This window comes from Misgurnus anguillicaudatus, chromosome 25 (genome assembly GCF_027580225.2).
Source record: "Misgurnus anguillicaudatus chromosome 25, ASM2758022v2, whole genome shotgun sequence".
Lineage (NCBI taxonomy): Eukaryota > Metazoa > Chordata > Actinopteri > Cypriniformes > Cobitidae > Misgurnus > Misgurnus anguillicaudatus.
Genome location: NC_073361.2, coordinates 34,229,190 through 34,248,102, shown reverse-complemented (window position 1 = coordinate 34,248,102; position 18,913 = coordinate 34,229,190). Strand labels below are relative to the sequence as shown.

General features: G+C 41.7%; 3 protein-coding genes across 4 annotated transcripts; 2 read left to right on the top strand and 1 right to left on the bottom strand.

Annotated features, from left to right (window-relative positions):
- The first annotated feature begins 329 nt into the window (after positions 1-329).
- Positions 330-4,513, top strand: twsg1b (twisted gastrulation BMP signaling modulator 1b). 2 transcript variants are annotated; one of them, XM_055181562.2, is made up of 6 exons: positions 330-452; positions 893-1,013; positions 1,250-1,385; positions 2,805-2,904; positions 3,179-3,442; positions 4,031-4,513. In XM_055181562.2, the coding sequence occupies exons 3-6, from the start codon at positions 1,272-1,274 to the stop codon at positions 4,210-4,212; spliced, it is 660 nt and encodes a 219-aa protein (XP_055037537.1). In that variant the 5' UTR covers positions 330-452; positions 893-1,013; positions 1,250-1,271; the 3' UTR covers positions 4,213-4,513. The 2 variants fall into 2 exon arrangements, with proteins under 2 accessions (XP_055037537.1, XP_055037536.1); XM_055181561.2 differs by having other exon boundaries at positions 1,245-1,385.
- Positions 4,514-5,037: 524 nt separating this feature from the next.
- ppp4r1 (protein phosphatase 4, regulatory subunit 1) lies at positions 5,038-13,988 on the bottom strand. The gene is made up of 20 exons (XM_073863760.1): positions 13,795-13,988; positions 13,671-13,712; positions 13,106-13,241; positions 12,848-12,949; positions 12,580-12,727; positions 12,361-12,507; positions 12,169-12,276; positions 12,015-12,080; positions 10,779-10,937; positions 10,586-10,698; positions 9,916-10,496; positions 9,202-9,347; positions 8,375-8,449; positions 8,110-8,295; positions 7,849-8,010; positions 7,335-7,435; positions 6,745-6,865; positions 6,209-6,337; positions 5,987-6,128; positions 5,038-5,876 (listed from the first exon to the last, which is right to left on the bottom strand). Exons 1-20 carry the CDS (start codon positions 13,799-13,801, stop codon positions 5,713-5,715), a joined length of 2,835 nt encoding a protein of 944 aa, XP_073719861.1. The 5' UTR covers positions 13,802-13,988; the 3' UTR covers positions 5,038-5,712.
- Positions 13,989-14,734: 746 nt separating this feature from the next.
- On the top strand, positions 14,735-18,853 carry vapa (VAMP (vesicle-associated membrane protein)-associated protein A). The gene is made up of 6 exons (XM_055183012.2): positions 14,735-15,066; positions 15,974-16,126; positions 16,214-16,317; positions 17,717-17,797; positions 18,126-18,305; positions 18,500-18,853. Exons 1-6 carry the CDS (start codon positions 15,009-15,011, stop codon positions 18,659-18,661), a joined length of 738 nt encoding a protein of 245 aa, XP_055038987.1. The 5' UTR covers positions 14,735-15,008; the 3' UTR covers positions 18,662-18,853.
- The last annotated feature ends 60 nt before the right edge of the window (positions 18,854-18,913 follow it).

Genomic DNA, 18,913 nt, shown 5'->3' with positions numbered 1-18,913 from the left:
CCCATTAAGAAGCAAGTAGAAATATAAAATGCCACCTTTTTTTAAATGTATAGAAAATGTAATACAACAATATAGCATGTTAGAAAAAGTACCAGATTGAAAGTACATACTGAAATATAATTTGACATTAAATAATCCCTGTTTGGGAACCAGCACGGTTAGTTTTGTGATAACCTTATGTTTAATGACTTGTCAACAGTGCCACCTGCAGGCCGGAACAGATACTTTACAGACACCTCCCACACTCTGTAAGAGCCCCTCCCCCAGCGTCTTTAACGATTGATGATTGGCTGTTTTTACATGAAGGCGGGACTTCCTTCATGCTGCACAGTTAAACCCAGTCAGTCACGGTTTGAACTGCAAGTGCAAGGTCTTGTGCAGATTATTATAAATCACTCATGCAATATTTCATTATTCAGTATTCATTTAATTTCGATGACGCTGCAGAGACCGTGAGCGGTGTTTGCTTATAAATATTTAATATTCACCAGTTTATGAAGGGAAGTGCAACATAAATTAATTGATTTTACGAAGTAATTTAGTAAAGACAAACATACAGTGCATTATCATATCATAACATTTAAATGCCGATAAATAAGTCTAATAATTTTACAGGCATTGTGTGAATGGTGACATTTTGATCTTATCTATGATTATGACATCATAAATGTGTATTTATAGAGGAATCAATTAAATATCAAATCAACTTTAATGTTTTGTAGAAGGCCAAAAGCAGTGCCTAGCACCTAGTTTTGTTGTCATATTGTGTATTTCTTGGCAATATTGTAACTAAAAACACAAGCATAGCATTAAAGTAATTGAAAGTGTGTTTGTGTGACTTTAAGGCGCGTTTGTGAGAAGTTTTGTGTTTGTGTTGTGTTTGTGAGAGCAGACGCCGCGTGTTTCTCTGGAGGTGAGACTGAAGTCTTCATTAATGAGTGAGAGACTTTTCACGCTGTTTCTGAATCAGTCGCGTCGCGTCGCTTCGCTGCAGTGATTTGATTCATTGTCAGGTGATTCGATACATTCACACGTTTCTAGTCTTTGATGTTGCCGCTCATTGAGGCGTCACAATCAATCGGACGCCGCTTTTGTCTTTGATGTTTGAAGTGTTTGTTTATTAGGCTTCTCTTCCTGTCTCTCTCTCCCTCTCCTTTCCTCTCGTTCTCTCTCTCTCTCTCTCTCTCTCTCTCTCTCTCTCTCTCTTTCTCTCTTCTGATTCACTCTGTCGTGTGTTGATGTAGATCAGAAGGGTTTGGATCGGATTCGGAATGCAGTCATCAGGAGCAGCATCAGTATTTCTCATTCTTGTCTCGGGGTTTTCTCTTGCTGTGGGCTGTAATAAAGCTCTGTGTGCCAGTGATGTAAGCAAGTGTCTCATTCAGGTAAGATGAACTTTCATTTGTCGGTAAATATGAAGAGTGAATGTGTTGTGTGACTGACACGGTGAGGTGTTTGAGCTCGTTTGTGTTTCACTTCTTCTTGACCCCTCACACTTTCCCTCCTAACAGCAGGTTTTTGTCATATGAACTCTCTATTGATGTAATAAAATGTGTTTGACTGAAGGGAATCTAGATTATTGTAGATGTTTTACTGCTTTGTTATATAATAAATATCAACATGAGAAGGTAGGTGCTTTTATATATCCTCTTGTGCTGACCTGGAATCAGTTTGCTGCACTAAATTGGGTTCTGTACTAGTTTAACGTGGTTCCAACTGAAAAGAATCAGTCACTGGATTTGATATGGAATGGTTAAAAAATTCTTTCATGTAAGTTAAGGACTCGTCTTAACATGCCTGTTCTATTAAACGTCAAAGACTGAATATATTCAGAACTGATGGAACATGTCTGTGTTTAACTGTGTTAGTTTTGAACTCATGAAGCGTGTCTGTGTTTAACTGTGTTAGTTTTGAACTCATGAAGTGTGTGTGTGTTTAACTGTGTTAGTGTTGAATTCATGAAGTGTGTCTGTGTTGTTCAACTGTGTTAGTCTTGAATTCATGAAGTGTGTCTGTGTTTAACTGTGTTAGTGTTGAATTCGTAAAGTGTGTCTGTGTTGTTCAACTGTGTTAGTCTTGAATTCATGAAGTGTGTCTGTGTTTAACTGTGTTAGTTTTGAACTCATGAAGTGTGTCTGTGTGTGTGTTTAACTGTGTTAGTGTTGAACTCATGAAGTGTGTGTGTGTTTAACTGTGTTAGTGTTGAACTCATGAAGTGTGTTTGTGTTTAACTGTGTTAGTGTTGAACTCATGAAGTGTGTGTGTGTGTTTAACTGTGTTAGCGTTGAACTGATGAAGTGTGTCTATGTTTAACTGTGTTGAACTCAAAAAGTGTGCCTGTGTTCAACTGTGTTAGCGTTGAACTGATGAAGCACGACCTTGTTAAACTGTGTTGAACTCATGAAGTGTGTCTGTGTTTATCTTTGTTGGTGTTGAACTCATGAAGCATGTCTGTGTTTAACTGTGCTGAACTCATGAAGCATGTCTGTGTTTAACTGTGTTGAACTCATGAAGTGTGTCTGTGTTTAACTGTGTTGAACTCAAAAAGTGTGCCTGTGTTCAACTGTGTTAGCGTTGAACTGATGAAGCGCGACCTTGTTAAACTGTGTTGAACTCATGAAGCATGTCTGTGTTTAACTGTGTTGAACTCATGAAGCATGTCTCTGTTTAACTGTTGTTATTAAGGATCTGATGAGGTATTTCTGTGTTTAACTGTGTTAGTAAGGATCTGATGAATGAAGAATGTAAGTGTTGTGTTAGTGTTGATCTGTGTTTAATAGTGTTGGTGTGCTGTCATTTAACAGGAGCTGTGTCAGTGCCGACCACAGGATGGAAACTGCTCGTGTTGTAAGGACTGTATGATGTGTCTTGGCTCTCTGTGGGAGGAGTGCTGTGATTGTGTGGGTAAGAGAACTTGACCATATAAGATTTTGTGTCCTCCTCACAACTCATAAACAAATATTACATATGGTAATAGTAAATATGACCTGACCACCTGAACTATAGTTTTTTATTTGCAGCAGAGATAAACAAGGGTTGTTGTTTATTGGCTGCTGAAATCATTGTTATAATACCATTGAATTCAACTACAGTAAAAGCAGATGAGCAATTCTGCACCCCACGTCAAATCCATCTGCATTGAATGATAACCCTAACCTTTTTGATATTGTCTTCACAGGGATGTGCAACCCAAAAAATTACAGCGCCACGCCAGCCACTGCCAAGAGCACAGTGGAGGAACTGTACAGACCGATCCCGTCACTCTTCCGAGCTCTGACTGAAGGAGATTCACCCGTCAACATGATGGTGGTGTCATTTCCAGTAACCGAAGAGCTTTCCTACCATGAGAGTCTGGTCTCTTATCTGGAGACCATTGAGGATTCACATCAGAACATCTCACTGCCCGGCAACAGCATCCACGCCAGCTATGATAATACTCAGGGTAAGCGTGGTGTTTGAGAAGATTGTTGAGTATTAAACACCTCACGCTTCAGAAGACAGAAGCTTTATTAAGTTGATGGTAATTGATGTTGAATTATTGTGCATTGACCTCATGATCTTGTGCTGTCATTCACAGAAAAACACATTTGTTAATCCGATATCCAGCAGATCGCAGGTGTCTCTAAAAAGACCCAAAGAAATATGTCTCCGTTTAGTTACAACTATTTTGTTTCTAATCTGATGTTTTATCAACAGTAGAAAAAACTTTGAATGAAATGGTGAAAGTATTTCAAATTATTAGATTGGTTGAAACCGCTAAAAATGTTTCATCTCTTATTTAAGTTCAGAATGAGTTTTAATGAGAATTGATCTGATTGACTTTATGATGATCCTGAAAAATATTCATTGTGGCTTATGTAATAATCATTATGCCAAACAAATTAACATGGTTACTACACTTTTACTATTATCATGGTTAATGTTTGTAAGGGCCGAGTCCCAGTGAACAATTTTACATTGCAGTAAACTTAGTGAGTAAATACTGAGACTAATGTCCTGCATTCTGATTGGTTGATTTGATCTTTTGCAGATAAAATGTGCACGGTTGTGTACTTTGATGACTGCGTGTCCATTAATCAGTGTAAGCTGTACTGTGAATCCATGGGCGGCTCCAAGTATCGCTGGTTTCACAACGCCTGCTGTGAATGCATCGGACCCGAGTGTGTCGATTACGGAAGCAAAATGGCCAAATGCATGAACTGTCAGTACTGACCCGTGACCCAAACACAGTTTTCTTTATAAGAAGCGTTAATACAATCATGTAAATTAGATTCCTCTTTTATTTCTTTGAGATATTTTATAGTGTCTGAGCAAATGTGTTTGGATTTGTATATATTTTTTTACTTTCAGACAGAATCAGATGTGTTCTTCTCATGATGCCAAAAAAATGCTTTTGATAAAGAGTGCAGGGAAAAAGACGCAGTTTCATCAAGAAAAATATTTTAACACACTTCTGTACCTTCTCCTCCTATTTGTCAAAAGTATTTTAATAAAACGGCTCAATGAAACTCAATATTTTGTGTTTGTGATGTGAATTATTTGTCGTATGTGACCTCATTTCAGTTGCTGGCAAATTCAGCACGCAGGTGTCTCGAATGAATGATGTGCTGCCAAAAGACTAAAACAAGCTGGCAAAAGTTCATCCACTGTCAAAAGACACAAAAGACCTCTGTGATTTCAGATCATAGGACATTCATTCATGCTGGAAGATTCATTCACAGCAGAAAATCTGAACTAGACAACAGAAATATTGGAGGGCACACATAAGAATTAACTCTAGAGTCCAGACATCATCTGTGTTTATGAGAACACATTAAGAAAAGATGAGTTTGAACTCATTGTATTTTGTCAGTCAGTGTAATGAAACACACACATGTGTATCTTATTTGTGTACCCATATGGGATTTTAATTTGTGAAGCACCCTAACCTAACCCACTTTAAGATGAAGTTGAGGTTGAAAGTAAAACTGAATTTAAGATGAAAATATATCAGGACAAAGCATTAGGTTCTCACAATATCAAAACATCACAGAAAAACACATTTATCTGAAATTTTATTCTGGGCAAGTTAAGAGAATAACAGCGATGCTATTCATGATCAAAAACAAATATATACAGAAAATTGAAAGAGTGAGAGAGAGAATTTTTGCATTAAAATACTCAAAGGCTTCAAGTGATGATTTCATATTCAATATGTTCACATTCTCAGCGAAATGAACCACTCGTAATATCGCTTTAAAAAATACAAGTTTACATTTGTTTCTATGCAGACGAGCGTCCCATCACACGAGGAACAGCAAACGTCCATCAGTACAACAATGTGCTGCATTAAAGATTAAAATGACCGACGACTCGAGCCCTTGAGATCAGACAGACACCTGTGATGACGTCTCATCTGTGACTACAACATGATATATGAGAGAGATAAGGTCCCATCAGGAGCAGAAAGAGTTAGAAGATAACTGACCCGTCGCTAGGCTGAAATGTGAACGGTTTAGTTGAGTTAGTCAAGGTTCAGTGGAGTTAGTCAAGAGTTTGATTTCTCCAGCTCTTCAAGTATTTCCTGCTGTAAGGAAGACGGTTTTAAGGCTTCTGTGGCAAATTAAATGAGAATGCGTAAAAACCCACAAATAACCCAACAAGTGTCTGCTGTAGTGAGGTGCATTCTGGGTTCGTTTCTCAGTATCTGGCCAATCAGAGCCGCTCACGCGTTCAATACGTAGATGAGGTGGTGCTCATGGCGTCCTCATTGAGGCGGGTGCTTCCCGGATGAACGCTAGCAAAATATTTCACATCTTTATCGATGTCAGTCTGTAGGGCGACCAATGTGTGCTCCAGCGCCTCCTGGTGACAGCTGGTAGAGTTCAGAAAGTATTCTGCAGGAGAAAGGATACACAATGAGCAGAGTAACAACAATAACACACACACACACACACACACACACACACACGACACACAAACTTCTCATAAACACACACACACACACCTTTCTCAAGCAGTGTTTGACGCAGGGTCTTGGCGAGCAGCACACGGACGTTGGGCACAGGATCAGATGCCAGCTGCAGCAGAGGAGGCAGCAGGTGTTCGGAGAACTGATCCAGGGTCAGACATTCCTCCTCTAAAGACAACTAGTGAGACACAAGCAGATGATGAAGAACTGCTCTGAGAACTGTGATAGAATGAAAAGAGCGTTTGACCGGCGAATCACCTGACAGACGAAAGCAAACGCCTGCCGTCCAGACCACTTTGATGAATGACAGAATTTATCCACCAGCTCACTGAGAAAATTCACCAGGAGAGATGAACAGGTGGACAACTTCCTGATGATCTCACTCACCTGAAAACACACACACACAATCACACACACACACAGAGATCAGACCTTCACAGATTTAGGCACTGAAAACCGAGTTTTTTTAATAGATTCTTCATTTCATTCAGATAAGTGACAGAGTTCAGATCAGATCGTTAGGTTTGTGAATTGTAAGCGTATCATTATTGGCATATGAGAGACGTGATTAATATTCATGTCTTTCTTCAGTATATCTGTGTTTATGGTCATGATCCGCTCAGAGACGTTACAGAAGTGTTTATATAAACTCACCAAAATACACAGGACACAAAATGTGTTGCATTAAAATATAAAACATCTGAGATTAGACTTCAAGCTTTTGTGTGTGTGTGTGTGTGTGTGTGTGTCTATATGAGTGTAAATGTGAAGTGAGGTCCCTCTGGTTTCAGTACCAATCTGTAGGACGTCCACCGTACAGATGAGACTCGATCGGTACAGAGACAGAATGCCAGCGGTCTCAGATAATCGTGAACATCTTGAGCGCTGTACAACTCCAACAACAGAACCAGCTGCCTGTAATACACACGCACACGCGGACACACACACACACACCATTAAATCAATGCTTTAACATTGTGTTCCTCTAGCTGATATCAGTTGATTATTTTGGAAATATTTCCAAATTGAATACTTAACAAGAATTTATGGGAATTATATGGAAATGTATATAAACTGTATCATATACAAACATAAATAAACATTTTGTTTGGTCATAAACAGACATGCATGCAAGGTCATACAAATTTTGAGAATCACTATACTAACGCTCATCAAGCCTAGATTTATTTCATCAAAAATCATTTAAAAGTCATTCTAATATGAAGATTTTTTTTCAACTACATTTAAATTCACGGTTATAGGCAACCAGTTTATCCCCGTTAATTCCCATAAATTCCCAGAATTTTGCAACCCTGGTGATATTTGATGGTTTATTAACAGGAGGCTTTATGAAAGGGTAAGTCAATAGTAATGAAGGTCATACTCAGCCAGTTCAGAGCGAAACCTCCAGTTTCGACTGTTGTCCGTCACTAAAAACTCCTGCAGTTGGTAGAGATATTTCCTCCGTGTGTCCTGATGCAACAACTGAAAGAGAAACGCAGACAAAACAACACGTTTGACTGATGAACTGAATGTGTTTAAAGGATGAGAGTCTTTTATTGGTCAAACTGTAAGAGATCAGACGCTGTTATATCAGCCGTATACACTGTGCACAGCATGAGGATTTTATAGAAACATCAAACAGCAGAAATTCCTGCTATGTTTGCCAAGGTATACAGCAGAGCACACAGCGTGATATCCCACAATGCAATGCGCTCAAGCTTGACCTTCCACATGCCCGCATGTATTACGTGAGTGAACACTACCGACTGAACGAGAAACAAACGCCCTGATGATGAGATAAGAAACATTCAACTGAAAAAACCAAACAAAGAAGATACTGCCGATCCGTGATAAATACATTAAACCACACGTCAATCCATGAAGGTGACTTTGACCTTGAGGAAGTCGTAGAGATGTTTGAGGACTCCGATGCGAACCTCGTCCAGATCCTTCAGGAAGCTGTTGAATACGGGCACCAGGTCAGCGGCAGTGAGGTGATCGCCCAGAATCAGAGCCAGTTCATGAATGGAGAACGCCAGCGTGCGCCGGACCTTCCACTGACAAAAGCACAAAAAAAGTTCAGATAAATAATACACAATAGAAGTTTGAGCCAATGAAATATCACTGTGGGCGGGGCTACCCAACGATTGTTTCACCTGCATGTCGGAGGCCAGCGTCTCGTAGGTGTCTCGCAGGCAGTGCCAGTTCTGTCGTCCCAGCGTCAGAGCCACACCGGGCAGACTATAGGCACAGTGTTTGGCGATCTCCATGTCTACGGTCTGAGCGCGAGACGGGTCGGTCATGGACAGATACTGGTCCAGTAACGGCTGAGGAACCACGTCCTGGGGCGTGCAAGGAGACAGGCGGTCAGAGTGGAGCATTATGGGATTGACAGGACTGACATCACTCGCCAGAACTCACCTGATGTTTAGATTTGTGCTCATCTTCAGGATTCAAACCGTCACTCACATCCGAGTCCTCATCATCACAGTTCACCTGCGGGGCGAAACCACACGGCAAAACACATGAGAGTATTAGCCAATCAGATTTAGAACGCATATGCATATCAAAGCATCAAATCTAGCAAGCGATTTAACAACACTTGCAATACCTTAACATTTAAAAGATGCACATGAACACATTCATATCAAAGGGGCTGCCTGTTTGATGCGACTCAATTCCAATATTTTCCCTCAAGTAGCACAGATGGGATATATGACCCAGGAAAAAACACATAGATATTCTCTGATCTTTTTCAGGCCTCTTTCATATGTGGAAATAACTCGGATATGAATCGGATATATGCATTCGCATCCGCAATGTAAACGGACAGACCGGATATTCCCATCTCAAGATGTGTTGTGCATCATTAAAAATCACATGACTCTTCTTAGCAGCGCAACGTTGAAGTTTTCTATCTTGTAACAGCTCTATAATCTTGTAAAATCATTTTGTCTGTTCATTGCATATCGCAATCTTTAACTTCCTCTGTGGTTAAAGCCGTTCAGGGTCAGTATTTCTACCTTGAATTGTTTTTTTAAGTGTTTAGTGTAAATGAAGATAACGAGTCGCTTTTAAAAGATGATGATGATGTAAGCGGGTTGTCAAAATCAGATACAGGCAACCAATTGGAATAGGGCATCAAGAGTAGCAGTGTAAAGTGACATTCAGATGTTACTGCATCAGCTGAATATGAAGATGTTTAATGGATAAGTTGCATTGGATGAATGTGTTTGATTTATGCTGACCTGTGTGCTGACTGACAGGAGATCAGTGGATTGGTGTGAGTTGAAGGGGTTTGACTGTGCGGGCCGGGGCTCCAGGAACGCTGGATCTTCTGCTTCAGAGTCCAAAACCGTGGCCTTCAGCGCGGCGGTCAGAACATCAACTTGAGCTGTAACAAACACAGCACACATACAGTGACATCACTTTTGTGCGTGTGGTCACGTGACCTGTTTGTGAAGGGGTCTCTGTCTTTCAAGTATTATTTCTTTCTTCTCTGAAAACATTTATGAACCCATTCACAAGTGGATTACTGTAATGATGGATGCATTTGGAGCTCTGTTATAAGATAACGTGATGGCATTTTAATATGGATGAATTGTGAGCTGAAGTATTTTTAAGGGTTAAAGTGGTGCTCACTCCCTGTTCTGTTTTCAGCTCAAGGTTCCTGCAACTTCCTGTAGTCGTTTCCTTCCATCTCACTTAACCAGCTCTAAATATCAGACACTATTGAGCCATAACGACTTAAACATTGTGATTATAACACTGTCTGACTACAGCCATAAAATCTCTACAGTTTAATCTGGTGAATGATTTGTGACGGTTCAACATATGAGAGAGTAAAGAGGACCGGGCATCATAATAATAAGAGACTGCAAAGACTGCACAGCACTAAAGAAACGTAGCTCAAAAAATAAAAACAATCATTGTTAAAGACGCCAGTCAATCACACGGCTCACCTTTAACATCAGGGTCATCGGTGTGTGGCTCCAGGTTCTCAATAAGCTCCTCCAGCTGTTTTCTGCCCAGAGCCGGAGGAGCGCTCCGATTCGACGGCCGGATCTCCTCCTCCTCCAGCCGGATCTCCTCCTCCTCCTTTAGCAGATCCAGGTCGATCTCTGGGATGGGCGTCCTCCAGTAGTGGAAGGAGTTAAAGAGCTCCTGCTCGGGAATCTCGTGTGGGTTCGCTGATGGAGCAGAGATGTTTTCTTCACAGCTCTTCTCCTGAAGGTTCTGCGTGGAGTTTGGCGTCGGGTCCCCCTCAGGACTTTCAGGAGGAGGTGAAAGGTCTTCCTGTGCTGATGTCGGTGGATTCTGCTCCTCCACCGGTTCAGCAAGTCCAGATAAAAGCTCCATCTCCTCAGGAAGGCACTTAGGTACAGCACTATCGCCGCTGATGGACTCATCTCCCGAAAGAACCTCAGCCGTCTGCTCACCTCCACCCTCCTCTCCTACATCAGCACCACCGTGCTCCTCACAGCCCGAGGCATTATGGGAAACGCAGTTCTGCTGCAGCGTGTCTGCAACATATGTACTCGTGCTGCACGAGGGACCGAGAAACAAGCGAGACATCATTGAGACCATCTATCATTAAACAATCTCCTTCATCCATGAGTCGCTGTATCTCACCTGTGCGGTACACCCTCGCCGTTGGGATCTCTGAAGTACTGTCCCGCGTTGCTGCAGGGACTCGCGAACGTGGAAATGAACTGACCCAACGACTGAAACGCCGCCTGACGCACCTGATGAGACAGAACAGCACACGGGTTTGAAACATGGCACGAGTTACACATTTTAAATAAAGCCGGATGAGATGACGCACCCAGCGGGAGGGGTCACTGATCAGACTGATGAACAGGGACGAGAGCTTCGCCTGTCGCACTTCTGGAGATGTGGCGGAGGAGACGCTCATGAAACACTCGGCGCAGGCCTTACGTACGCCCCAAACGTTATCTGAGCAGAGCTGGAAAAAACGTGGCAGCTGCACGAGACCAAGAGAAAATCAGAGAAGGGTTAGGGTCGGATAACATAAACAATCTAAAATATTTAAAAGGTAACATATCATGAAATTCTGACTTTTTCCATGTTTAAGTGTTATAATTGGGTCTCCAGTTTTCTATCAACCTAGAAAATGTGATCACGATCAACCCAGTAACTTAGTTTTGGTAAACCATTCTCTGCAAGCATAAGCATGTGAAAAATAAATGACATTGAAATTTCTCTCCCCTTGTGATGTCATAAGGGGGATCTTCTTATAATAATACCGCCCCTTAATCTGCACTATCCAACCATGACACTGCAATTTAGTGCAGAGATCAGCTCATTTGCATTTTAAAGAACACACTCAAAACGGCACATTTTTGCTCACACCTACAAAGTGACAATTTTAACATGTTATAATTAAAACTACACATGTGTACTCTGGGGACACCAAGGATTTACTTGACATCTTAAAAAAAGTCTTGTGAAATGTCCCCTTTAAGATGTCAAATAAATCTTTTGTTTCCAGACTAAATTTGTGAAGTTTTAGCTCAAAATACCCCACAGATCATTTATTATAGCATGTTACAAGTGGCACTTTGTAGGTGTGAACAAAAATGTGTTGTTTTTGGGTGTGTCCTTTAAAATGCAAATGAGCTGATGAAATGCAAACACTGATCACCATAATGGTGGTTTGTTGAAAGAGAAACTCAATAGGCTTTATGACCAGCTGCACTACTTCCTGAACTTCAGCCAGCTCCTTGTTTCCTGTCTGCCATTATTGGACAAACTGATTAATCCAGGTGTACCTGACCTCAGTAGTTACAAGAACAAAAATCAGACACACCTGGATTAATCAGTTTGTCCGATAATGGCAGACAGGACACAAGGATCTGGCTGAAGTTCAGGCAGCTGGGCATAAAGCCTATTGTGCTGTCAATTATTTTCATTTTATAGTGTCGTGGTTGGATAGTGCAAATTAAGGGGCAGTATTATTATAATAAGATCCCCTTATGACATCACAAGGGGAGCCAGATTTCAAATAGCTATGTTTTGCATGCTTGTTAGTGAAACATACCAGAAGCTCTTCTGTGGCCTCTCCTCCAACAACACTGCAGATATCACCAAAGTTTGCTGCACAAACCTGTCAAACACAACATCTCTTCAATCAGCCAATGAGAACAGACTAGCTCCCTCCAGAGTCGAATTACGAGCCAATGAGAGTCGCCCACCTTGCGTACGTGAAACATGCGGCAGTCGCAGCACATCTCGCAGAAGCGCGGCAGAAACAGTCGCTCTGTGACGTCTTTCCCCACCATCGGTGCCATTTTACAAATAATCTAAAACGAGACCAGCAAAATCTCTCAACGATCAGTCGGGATGAAACGCTTCTGATTGGACGCTTTAAAAGTGGAGATCCTCACCGCCATGGCCTCCGTTTTCACATCATCATTGCTGTCTGGAGCGGTGAGGTCCACTAACACAGGACACACCAGGTTCTCCACATCTCCTCGATCTATAAGTTCCTGCTCCAAAAGAACCAGAAGCGCCGCTTGACTCGTCTTACGAACCTACGAGGAAAAAAATACGATAACCACCGCCGGCTCATCCGAACAGAGATTAGATAAGCGGCTGTAACTTACCAGGTTATTCTGATCTGCCAGGTATCTCACGACGATGGGTAAGAGGTACTTTGAGAAGGCAAATGGAATGGAAGGTCTGTTCTCCTGACAGAAGATCGCAATATGTGGGATTTGTTCCATAAGCTCTGCTCGAACCGCCGGCTCCGAGGAACACACGTCATTAAATTAATGTGACGATGGACGCAAAAACACACAACTTTCTGTCAGTCAACAACACAGCTGCATGATCAAACTAAATAAAACTCTCATTATTACAGATGTACCCGAGTCATCGGCGAGTCTGTCGATCCGCTCCAGCACAGACACGCACTCCCTGTCATCCTCACTGATCGCTCGGAGTGTGTCCAAAATATTGCGGGCCACCATCTGTCTGTAACACACAAACACAGTCAACATCTCAATCACAGCACATCACTCAGAATATCTCTGTGACCAGACTCCAAGTAAGGTCTGCATTTGAAAACATACATCATATCTTAAAATCAGACTGCAAGTAAAAAAACAAAGACTGTGAGTGATTTCTCACCTGTGAAAGACGTTCTCGCTGTTAATGTATTTGTCAAGTCGTCCCAGAGGAGTCAACATCTCATCCTGAGACACAAAATCCAGAGCTGAGGGGATTATAATGGCGTCAGACTCTGAGCTGTAGCCATCTACACCAACTGACAGACACAGATGTGAGACACAGTGAGTAAACACAGCACAACACAGCACAGCACAACACAACACAGCACAACACAGCAGAAGCAGCACAACATTAAATCACAGGTGATGATGAATCAATGAGCTGTGAATCTGTGCTGGTTCTGTTCAAGTGTTTGAGAATTATGCCAGATGTCTTCATCAGTTTCCAGCTGATAGTATCACAGACTAAATGTGACTGTGTTGTATGGGTTAGGGGCTGATGTATACAAGCTTTACAGAAACACACAATGAACACACACAGACAGCTGTGAACATGAACTCTTATCAGTGTGTATAATACAAACACTGATCTGACTATAAACTTACTCAGCTTAACCTCTATATCTGAATTTTAAACTAACTTAAGGACGGTGTATTAGGCTAAAAAGCACACGCGCGAAACTCACATCCGTCTGTGTCCTCGTGTGAATCCTGCAGTAGAGAGAGATCTGCGAGAAAACACAACACAATCAGAGTGTGTGTAAATGCGTGTGTGTGTGTGTGTGTTTATATGTTTGTGTGTTTACACACCGGCCATCTCGCGCTGCTCCTACATTTAACCCGCTGCTGTGCTGCTGATGACCAACAACCGCCACGACACAAAACGACACAAAAACACACAAACACGCGCCGCGATACACTGCTCGAGCACTACAGCCGGGTCCGCGCACGTATTCTTTATCACGCGCACGCCTCTGGAGCGTGCACGCACTTTGCGACAGTGCGCATGCGCGGTGACGAAGGGTTCGCAACACGATTAAAACAGTAGTAACGAGTGAGGTTATTTTTACTTTTTTTTAAACGCCAGTGATGGTTTCAAATGGCAATATCTCTTTTTCTTGTTGTTAATAAGAATGAAATATTCCACTTTATATTGGATTAATTTATACATCGAGACAAGTTTGGTCTTTGTTGTCTTTGAAACCTGAAAAACGAAATCTAAAATGTTATTTATTTTCCCAAATCAGACATTATTATTAATTTGGTTTATTTATTGATAACAATATATGTAGTTGTTTATATAGTTTTTAAAAAATATTTTCATATTTTGGCTGCTGCTGTGCAAATTAAAGTATCAATGCTGCTGCATGTTTTATTTGTAATTTCAATTCAGTTATCATGATAAGAACCTGAACGTGTCTTTATCTCTGTGAGTGTTTAATAAACCCTAATTTCATTTTTTAAAATAAAGTAAGATTAAGATTATGTTTTTCATTTCGCGAAATCTTCACTTAATTGAATGAATTTTGCTCATTTTTGTTAATGAAGTTTATGAATAATTTTTTATTTGGGTTTTTATTTATTTTTCTTTAATGACGCTTAAAATATTACCTTCATACGTTCCTGGGTTGGTTTTATAGCCCGCCATTAATGTGCACGCGCACGTTTCCAGTTTAACCAGTTCCTGCGCGTTTTGACGTTCGTTGTGTAGAATGACGTGTTACCTGAGGGTGATCGCTCGCCGCGCATGCGCAGAACATTCAAGCGTCTCCCGTTCGAACGGAGCTGCAGAAGTGATCGTGACGCGCCGGTTTATTTTGAGCTCTGTGCTTATTGACATATAAATACGATTCAATATTACAGCTGCTGTTTGTTCCTCATCTCCGTGACGTGTCGCGCCGTGCTCGCCGCCGCGTCTGCCTGCTGCTAGTGAGCGCGTTGCGCGGGTGTGTGACAGTGAGTGCGCGCGCGTCGTGGCCGGGGCTCTTGAGCAGCACGCGACTGTGTCCCGTTTAACGGCTGTCATGTCCAAATTGGAGCAGATTCTGATCCTCGACCCGTCGAGCGACCTCCGCTTTAGAGGTAAATGCGTCCGACCGCCTCGCGTCATCCAGTTGCCGGTGTGTCGGAGGCCGTGTCAGGCCGCACGCCTGCGTGTCTTCGGTGGATGCGCTTTAACGCGAGTCCCGGGGATGCGCAGGCCTCTCTGTTTAGTGACGCTTTAATGTCATTTCAATGCTGTCAGGCTTGTGTTCATGTTTACACGCGAGTTAATGTGATTGATTGATGAATGTGTTGAGTTGTCACAGTTAGCATCAGAGCTAATAACAGATCAAACTCTACATTCAGAAACGTCATCATGTGTCAGTAATACTGCTGAGCCGATAAACTAAGAGCGATATATCGCGTTGTTTCAACCAGAAGTGACACACGGCTCACTGCAGGCTCTCATCACTTTTATGTTTTCTGTCCTGTCATGTGAAGGTTAAATGTGGCGTTGTTTTGTATTTCTACTGTAAATCACCATTACATGGTCTAGTTAGTAGTTCACGCGGATCATCTAATGATCAATCCTGTAAATCACAGTGAATGTAATAATGCACTTTTGTGTGTTGGCCCATGCAGGCCTGTTATCGATAATCTGTTTTCAGTTGAATGAATCATTAATGGTTTAATCTCACTGATATCTAAACAGCTCTGTTGCTGGAGGGTTTGTGTGAATGGTTTGTGCTGGAAGGATTGGAAAGAAGCTTAGACGTTTTGCATTTTTTATGAATGACATGTCTGCTTTTACACCAGCAACAAACCTGTACCTGTCTGACAGCATCTACATTATTCAGAAAAGCTGCTACAAATATCATTTGCATAATCTGAGCTGAATGGAGAGGTTGTGTATGATTTCAATCAGAAAGTGTTATCATATAGGCGAGCGCAGTGATCTCTGACATTGGATTATTCATTTGTTGGTTTGTTCGTTGTTCACATGCAGGACCTTTCACAGATGTGGTAACCACCAACCTGAAGTTGAAGAACCCGTCTGATAAAAGAGTATGTTTCAAAGTGAAGACCACAGCTCCACGCCGCTACTGCGTGCGGCCCAACAGCGGCGTGATCGATCCCGGCTCAACGGTCACCATCTCGGGTAAGAGGTCGTCCAGTAGAGCGGCTCGCGCTTCATCAGACTGTCTTTATTCATTCATTCATGAGTCTGTGATCTGTGTTTCTCCAGTCATGCTCCAGCCGTTTGACTACGACCCAAATGAGAAGAGCAAACACAAGTTTATGGTCCAGACCATTTTTGCACCATCTGGCGTATCGGACCTGGAAGCTTTGGTAAGCGATTGATCTTTCTGCTCCAAACAAGGTTCCTGCTTTAAAGCGGTCATATGATTTCATGTTTTCCTTTGACTGTGAAGGGTTTACTCTTTCCCTGCCAGTGTTTTTATGATTTTCACAAACGTTTAATGCCTTCCAGAAAATGTTCTTCTATAAATATATAAACATACAATATATCAAATGAAAGAACAGACCCTCTGCTTTAAAACAAACAAAACCGTTTCATCCTACCTTTATTTGTTCTCTTACCACCTCTCAAATATGTGTAGGTTTCTTTAAAAATACAAAATTTTGAGCAAAACACTGAGATAATTGTATTGTTTGCCCTAAGGAAATACTTGGTGCATAATAGCGGAAATACGGATTGCCGGAAAAACTCGTCAGTGGCAGGGAAGCATTTTCTCTTAATTGACGACTTTACTCATCAATGGTGGGGACCTCGAGTTAAAAGCTGTTGGTGCATAAAGAAGATTCGTAAAGTCGCAAAGATTAAAGTCTTAAACCAAAATAGAGATTCTTTCTAAAAGTGAACGCCTTCCTAACACGCCCCCACATATCTACATCACTGTGTAGGAAGAAATGTATACGCAAAGAAAGAAGGCGCAACTTTTACTCTCACTGTAGTATTGTTGCCGGCATGTCGTGGAGACGCTGCACTTTGGGAGCTGATATTTCAAATATGGTGTGGGGTGTAACATTTCCATCACACGCGCCAGTCACAATGCACGGATACCTGGCCAATCAGAGCACACCACGTTTTTCAGAACGATGAGTTTTGTAAAAATTGATGTGGTTCAGAAAGGCGGGGCATAGACGAGCAACAATAATGTATGGTATAGTAAATAATGTGTTTCTTTTAACATTAAACTGCATAAACGCATCGCCTTACACCAAACACACTAAACAATGTTCTTGTTAGTAACATCATGTGACCACTTTAACACAATAACAAAATCAACTGCCTGCTTTTATAATAGCCAGTTAATCTGAAACGTCCCAATATGAGCTCATCCAGTAGATGGCAGCAGAGGTGAACACATACTGAATATAAACACTGCTCATCTCTGTCTCTATCTGCACATCTTTATTATCAAAGTTAACCTTATTAATGTTAAACACTAATGAATGCTTAACATGATGATGAAATCAATATTCCCTGCTTTAAAGTTGGACAATATATTTAAATATTCATGATTTATTTACAAAGAGTAATGGTGTGAATGTAATGATGTTTTTATAAAGAGAGTGATGATACATACAAGTGTCACATTAAGAGAGATACTGTTCTTAATTTACAGTAAAAGACAAAAAGACAAATTATAGATATTGTTTTCTCATTGCCATACGAGACGAGTCTGTCTGTCATATTAACAGATGTCATGTTTCTCATCTCCAGTGGAAAGATGCCAAACCAGATGACCTGATGGACTCCAAACTGCGCTGTGTGTTTGACATGCCCTCAGAGAACGACAGGATGGTAAATATGTTCAGTGATCTCTTTTACTGGATTCTCATCATAAGCACAGATTGAGCCGAAACTGATGCTGTGTGAGGGGGTGTGGCCTTGAGACAGAAGCGCGTTGTGAATGTTTCCAAGGACACAATGTAGTTCTCTGTAATGTTGTATAGCAGAACTATCAGACACGTCTGCTGTGATCCTAAATTATACACGTTCTGTTTACGAGACGCTTCAACTGACTAACAGCACACACAGATGAGGGACCGACACACGATTTGTGTTCCTCAACAATATGTTCCTCTCATATAAACTTCAGTTAATCAGTTGTGTGTCTGTCTGTGGTCAGAACGAGCAGGAATCCAGCAAAACCGCAGCTGTGCTGAACGCCTCTAAAGCAGACGGCACGTCAGGAGCCAAACCCAGCAGCCTGTCTATGGACGACACCGAGATGAGGAAACTCCTGGAGGAGTCCAAGAGACTGCAGACAGAAGTGGGAAAACTCTTGGAGGAAAACCGCCAGCTAAAGGTACTGTAGGATTCAGCGCTTCTCTTCTGGTTTGTGACCGGACACAGAACCACAATAAGTGTCCTTAAAAATCAATCCTTGACAAGATTGTGTTAAATATTGTGTTTGTGTTGAGATTTGTTGATGTTTAATTTTCTTATGACTGTGTGTGAGAATAAAGCACCTGTATTTACCTGTGTGTATCATCATCATAGGATGAAGGTCTGAGGATGAGGAGGGCCAATCAGTTTGACAGCTCCGCTTCAAAGTCTTCAGCGATGATGAGCAAAGACCCCGCCTCCAAATCCCTGCCGTCATTGCTGGTCGTCATCGCCGCCATATTCATCGGCTTCTTCCTGGGGAAGTTTGTGTTGTAGAGAGGGCATCGGCGTCCACGTTTGCCGGGCCTGGCGAGCATCGCGTGCGTTCTTGTCGATAACCGTTGCGTCAGTGCCGACGTGCCCCAAAGCGACGGTAATACATGTGTCTGTGTACAAGATCATTCAAACGGGCCTTGCCTTTCTCACACGGTTAGTACACAAACAAACAAACACACACACACACACACACAAACAAACAAACAAACACAAACATACACTCAGAAACAAGAGGATCGTTCGGTTCTCCTC

Excerpts from the sequence above, each read along its gene's own strand:
- twsg1b (XM_055181562.2), top strand. The coding sequence starts at position 1,272 with ATGCAGTCATCAGGAGCAGCATCAGTATTTCTCATTCTTGTCTCGGGG. Across the intron at positions 1,386-2,804 it reads TAAGCAAGTGTCTCATTCAG|GAGCTGTGTCAGTGCCGACC; the intron begins GTAAGATGAACT and ends GTCATTTAACAG. Across the intron at positions 2,905-3,178 it reads GGAGTGCTGTGATTGTGTGG|GGATGTGCAACCCAAAAAAT; the intron begins GTAAGAGAACTT and ends TTGTCTTCACAG.
- ppp4r1 (XM_073863760.1), bottom strand. Across the intron at positions 13,242-13,670 it reads ACACGAGGACACAGACGGAT|TTGGTGTAGATGGCTACAGC; the intron begins GTGAGTTTCGCG and ends TGTGTCTGTCAG. Across the intron at positions 6,338-6,744 it reads GGTGGACGTCCTACAGATTG|GTGAGTGAGATCATCAGGAA; the intron begins GTACTGAAACCA and ends GTGTGTTTTCAG.
- vapa (XM_055183012.2), top strand. The coding sequence starts at position 15,009 with ATGTCCAAATTGGAGCAGATTCTGATCCTCGACCCGTCGAGCGACCTC. Across the intron at positions 15,067-15,973 it reads GAGCGACCTCCGCTTTAGAG|GACCTTTCACAGATGTGGTA; the intron begins GTAAATGCGTCC and ends GTTCACATGCAG. Across the intron at positions 16,127-16,213 it reads CTCAACGGTCACCATCTCGG|TCATGCTCCAGCCGTTTGAC; the intron begins GTAAGAGGTCGT and ends GTGTTTCTCCAG.